At 39.5% G+C, this 6000-nt stretch overlaps 1 protein-coding gene across 1 annotated transcript in view; it reads left to right on the top strand.

The window, feature by feature from the left end:
- The first annotated feature begins 2519 nt into the window (after window positions 1–2519).
- The window catches only part of LOC134612727 (multidrug and toxin extrusion protein 2-like), a 149062-nt gene continuing 145581 nt past the window's right edge, over window positions 2520–6000 (top strand). The window contains exon 1 of the mRNA XM_063457156.1: window positions 2520–2680. Coding sequence (XP_063313226.1) covers window positions 2621–2680 — 60 coding nt within the window. The 5' untranslated portion in view covers window positions 2520–2620. The remainder of the gene's footprint in view (window positions 2681–6000) is intronic.

Below are 6000 nucleotides of genomic sequence, written 5' to 3'. Positions count from 1 at the left end.
TCACGAGATAATTAAACAGTAAAATCCCATCACAGTTTCTTTACTCTTGGGAGAAATTCTGTATACAACCTCCAGGAACCAGAAATCTGTTGTGAAGGCAATCAGTAAAACACAGGAAAAACTGTGTTCTTTCAACCTATGTTTCATCTATAAATAGACTTACTCAGGGGTTTTCAGTGTGTGTCTGACAATTCTACCAAGTCCTGGGTTTAAAAACCCTTCTTTGCTCCTCCCAAATCAACATTGCTTAAAAAAAATCTATACCTAGTATCAGTCAAAGTTAGCCTGAAATTAGATAACTACCATCAAGAATCGAACTATAGGCATAGCCTATACTCCATACATATTACCGTAGATGTAACGAGAGATCCTTAAGTGCTAGCGTTCCCCACCTGGGGTACTTGACTTCTAAGATTGCCGAGCTACTGAAGTCCTGCTAACAATCCTCTCGCTTGCGTCTAAATTGATACTGACGGCTCCAGCACTAATAATCCCTATTGCACCTTTGTGGTTGCCAAATTAATGAAAATCCCTATATCTAGGGTTAAACTCTCTTGTCTACCTAGTTATCCCTACCAAAGATCCTCACCAACCCCTTTTATTTCCCTCACATAAATTAAATATCCAGAGCGTAAAGTGGGAAAATGTGAATCATTGCATAGTGCTGTAGTGATCTAAAAGCATCATAAAGAGGACCCAATGAGCGTTTTGATGCTAAAAATACACCTACGACCCTTGACAAAGGTGTGTTTATAGCACCAGTCTATCTAGTATTTTCCAGTCTATAGTATATCTACTTATCATTTCCCTATACCAGAATACCTCCTATTTGTAATGCAAATAAGTCAACAGTTTAGGTTTTCTCTCCCAAATAATATTGCTTACAATCTAGTCTAACCTCACCCCACATAGGGAGAGGCCATATGTTCAGGCCTCAATTAGCTATTGTAACAAGGGTTTTTTCTTGGAGGTCATTTATTATGCAAGTAAGAATTATCAAGAGATATTACTCTATCCACTATTTTGACTATAATTATTATTATATTTTGTCAGTTAACAGACAACTGTCGTTTGGATGTTCATTTTAGGCAATACTATTAAAGCCTTGTAGCTCACTAAGTAGACTGTTAAGTAGCCAATCTGTTGCTAAATAGTATCAGTTTCCTCACATATTGTTTCTTATTGAATTTATATTCATCAGCTAGTCTAATACTTTTTACCTGGCAAATGATTACTCTATGGATATTTTCCCTACTTATATTCTTTTGTAGCTCTTATTTGTTCCTTAAATTGTCTTCTGTTTCCCTTCTCCTTCCCCCAATTCTTTTATTTCCTGTATGGTAAGTTTAAAAATGACTTAACTGAGGGAACATGAACTCGGTCTCAGACGTGGGGGTGACTGTTCCAATTTCAGTTTCACGGACGCTCCTTTAACCCCAGTACTTGGTGCTCCACGCAGGTGGGCACAGCTGCAACTACAGGACCAGTGAAGACCCACTCTTAGGGTAACTTACTCGGCATCCCTTGATTTTGGCAGGAGAAGGGGGTTCATCCAGTCTCCTGTAGTCACTCACACCTCACAACTACCCTTAAATCCACTTTACAAGCCAACCAAAGCTCTGGACATTTTAGTAAAGTTCTTTGTAAAGTTTGTAGACATTAGGGAAGTTTTAGGCAAAAAGCCTTGACCCTGTTGGTCTTAAGTTAGATTTTGATTTCTTCAACTTTTTATAATAATTTATATACATTTTTAAACATCTTTTATTCATAAGGAGAGAAAAACAAGTAACAAAATAGGTGAGAACGGACACCAGCTCAATTAGCCTGCCCTTTGGTGGGTCCACGCTCAGATCTCAAGCTGGTTTTAGCTCAACTTGTGCCATTAATACACACCTCTCCGTATACCATGTTTCCAAGAACCTGCTGTACTGCATATATTGGACATTGCTATTGTGTATGGTTATCTTGCAATTTTTCTTTTGGACTTTTTAAGATTGATACAATATTTTTGTTATATGCTGACCTTTGCAATGGTTTTTTGAATAAGAATTTAACTTATATTGAGGTTTTACTATATATTTACTTTTGACACAACCTTTGTCTTTGCTTTTTTGTTGCTGCACTCATTTCTGAAATCTTTAGCAGATAAACCCTCTTTTTTAGGTAGCCATTCTACCCCACTCAGGGTAATCCACACACAAAGCACTTGCAAAGAATTAAAAAAAAAAATGGTGTGATGAAGAAAAATGTCCTGTGTGTGTTTTACCATTAGGAATCAATAAATAATAACAATATTAATATATATACTTTACAGTTTGTTTTTATATATGTTTTCTTATAGTCAGTGCATAACAATGACTTAAATTCTTTCAAGTCTTCCTGCCCTCAGGCTACCTCCTCCAGTCCTGAGTAACCTGCACTACTGGGGGTGGAGCTTAACTATTTTTGCAGATACCAGTCTGAGCCCAGCTCATTCTATGGAATCCGTGGAGAACCTGCAATGTTGTAAAGACCTAGAATGACGGAAAAGAAGATTCAAAGTGATGGGGACCGGCAGCCCCTGGAGGAGAGCTCGCCTCTCAGGGGAAAGCCCAGCTGGATACCCAGGTGTCTCCGCCGGATGCTGCCTGCTGGCTTTCTGGATGAAGTGAAGGAGCAGTGCGCGCTGGCTGGACCTGTGGTAGGTGTTTTTTATGTGAAACCTAGAATGTGAAGGCAGATAAGAACCATTCGGCCCATCTAGTCTGCCCAATTTTCTAAATACTCCCAAATACTTTAATTTGTTTCATCCTGGCCTTATGTTATAGCTAAGATAGCCTTACTCCTATCCCACGCATGCTTAAACTCCTGCACGGTGTTAGCCTCTACCACTTCAGCTGGAAGACTATTCCATGCATCCACTACTCTCTCAGTAAAGTAATACTTCCTGATATTATTTTTAAACCTTTGCCCCTCTAATTTAAGACTATGTCCTCTTGTTGTGGTAGTTTTTCTTCTTTTAAATATAGTTGCCTCCTTTACTGTGTTGATTCCCTTTATGTATTTAAATGTTTCTATCATATACCCCCGTCTCGTCTTTCCTCCAAGCTATACATGTTAAGATCCTTTAACCTTTCCTTGTAAGTTTTATCCTGCAATCCATTAACCAGTTTAGTAGCCCTTCTCTGAACTCTCTCTAAAGTATCAATATCCTTCTGGAGATATGGTCTCCAGTACTGCGTGCAATACTCCATGTAGTTAATTAAAATATGAGCATCCTAAGCATTTACATTTCATATTTGAAGCTTTATGTTTCTCCCATATTTACCAGCATCACTTTACATTTATATCAGTGGTTCATAAACTTTTTAGGTTCAAGGCACCCTTAATGGTTTCCTATTTTTCCAAGGAGCCCGAAATCTATTTTTTTTATAGGTTGTATATATGTACAGCGCAGCGGCATATACTGGGCCTTGTTTGGCAGAAATGATTGCTGTTCAAGCGCAGATCCAGAACCCAATCTTGGGAGGGGTACTGGTAGATGATTTAAAGAAATAATCCAGGCACAATAACCACTACTACAAAGATTCTGACAAAATCTGGACTGTTGGTGGTCCATGAGGACTGAGTTGAGGAACACTGTCTTAATAGACATACTACACAAAAAAAACATCCAAAACTAACTCTCATTCATGTGATGTTCCTTTTGGCGTCAGACATTACAGTCAGCATATCTTCATAAACTATTAGTTGTTATTGAAAATAGGGGATATTTGTTATACATTATAATAATCATCATTACTACCAAGCTTAATGAAGTAGTTGATACATGCATATAATTGTATGCCTTGCAAGTGAAGTGTCAAAGTAGATTTTTCTTACAGGGCTATATGACTAAAAATTTTGATTGATTTTTAAGGTATCTCAATGCTTATCCCAATTCCTTACATGTGTTTGTTCTTGTCTAATTTTGTAGAACCCTAGCACGACTCAATTAATGTGTTCACTGTTAAGCTGTGCTCATACTTACCTGCTCCATGCCGAGCAGCTCCTGACTGAAGACCTATAGGGAAACACACTTACATATTTGGCGCCGTCTAATGGCTCCTTCACATTCGCCGGAGCCAAGCCACTGATCTCCATAGACAGACGTTCAGACACTACCTGCTCCAATGGGCGTCCTTAGATAGATTTGAATATGATGACCTCACACTAGTCCTCAAAGGGACCACATCATCTAGGCAACCCTGTGCTGTTTGGAGTCACAGAGATGACGTGGACAAATTAGAACACACGTGAACCTATTTAAAGCCTATTCAGTTCCTCACTCAATGCCCTATCATGGTTTCTGTTTAGTTCCACATTTAGTGATTCAGCAACTCTTTTGTAATTTCCTGTTATTGACCTTGGCCTTAACGTCTGGTTTCCTGACCCGGCTCTGGTTTCCTGACCCGGCTTGTATATTAACCTGGCTGTGCATTTCTGTTATCCTGACCTGGCGTATTTTTCATGTTTTTGTATTTCTATATTCCTGATCTCGGCTACTCCTGACTTCTGTCTGTCAATATGTTAAGTCTGGCAACTCTCGGCCCAGTAATACAGCGTTTGGACCATTATTTTGTGGGTATCCTACTTCCTATGTGTAAGGGTAAAGGCAACAATGACATAAGCCAGATGTCTTATGAAATGCTATTGAAGGATACTCATGATTGCTCTCTCTTCATATGCCTTGATTCACCTGCATGTGCACAGATCTGTTTTCATTACATACTGTATTTATAAATGGGAAATCAATATACTTTGATTAAAGTACAAAGCAATAGTCTTAAAAGAAATACATATAGATAATATTAATGTTTAGCATTGAAGCAAAAAGAAATGGATGATCTTAACCATACAAAAAAAACAAACTAACGGCTAAGACAATGTATGGACAAAAATACTCATTTATTAAATATTTGATTTTGTTTGAAAGATATGATTAGTATTTTTGCCTTGTATTTAAAAAATTTAAAAAGGGAAACTCAATGGTTAATTTCCCATCTCCCCCTTAAGGGATATAGTAAGGACTAAAACAACTTAGGCTTATTGAAGCAGTTTTGGTGTATATATCATGCCCCTGTCCCACTGCTCAATTTTCTTTTCTAGGAGTTAATTTTCTTCAGACAGCCCTAGTCACACCTCCCTGCATGTTACATGCATAGACTTCCTAAATACTTCCTTTAAAGTGTTAGCGTTAACAGGGTCGGTGCATCCATAAGGGTACTCTAAATAGTTTTAATGCCTGTAGGCTGTAGCCTACCTCTCTGCTTCCCTTGTTCTCCCTATCTGCAGAATGGAAGTGTAATCAGAAACCCTCTCATGATGTCAGAAGAAGGGTATGACTTCCACCACTCTTCCCCCAAACTTCCCCGCACTCATGAGACTGACTAGGCTGGCCTCCCTTTGCAGGCTCCAGCATGACAGTGTGGCAGACTTTATAAGATTATAGTGTGGCTGACCCAGCTTATGCCACCCATCTCCTCCTCCAGACTCTTCATGTACAGACTCCACAGTCCCCAGCAGGCTCCAGCATGGCGGTGTACTCAGCCACCCACACTATGGCAGTGTGAGGGGTTGAATGAGACAAGGTTGGGGGTGAGTTCCTACATGGTTGTAGGAAAAAGTGTGACTGTGAGGAGATGAAAATGCAAAAAGATTAGGGGGGTTAATGTGACAGGGTGAGTGTGCATTGGTTGGTGGAGTGAATGTTGCATGGGTGAAGGAGGGGGTGTGACAGGGCAAAGGGAGGTGAAAGTGACAGAATTAAGGGGAGTTTTATGTGACAGTGTGAGTGTGGCAGAGTGTGGCAGGATTACAGGTGTTAATGTGACAGGGAGAGTGTGACAGGGTTGGGAGTGAGTGTGATACGATTGGAGGAATGAGTGTGACATTGTAAGAGGAGGTAAGCGTGACAGCATTGTAGTGGATGGCATTGTGCTGTCCTAAACATTGCATGTATGTCTATGTATTCGGTTTAAT

This window comes from Pelobates fuscus, chromosome 1 (genome assembly GCF_036172605.1).
Source record: "Pelobates fuscus isolate aPelFus1 chromosome 1, aPelFus1.pri, whole genome shotgun sequence".
NCBI classification, from domain to species: Eukaryota; Metazoa; Chordata; class Amphibia; order Anura; family Pelobatidae; genus Pelobates; species Pelobates fuscus.
The sequence above is the reverse complement of the archived record's forward strand: the minus strand, read 5'-3'. Positions and strand labels throughout refer to the sequence as shown.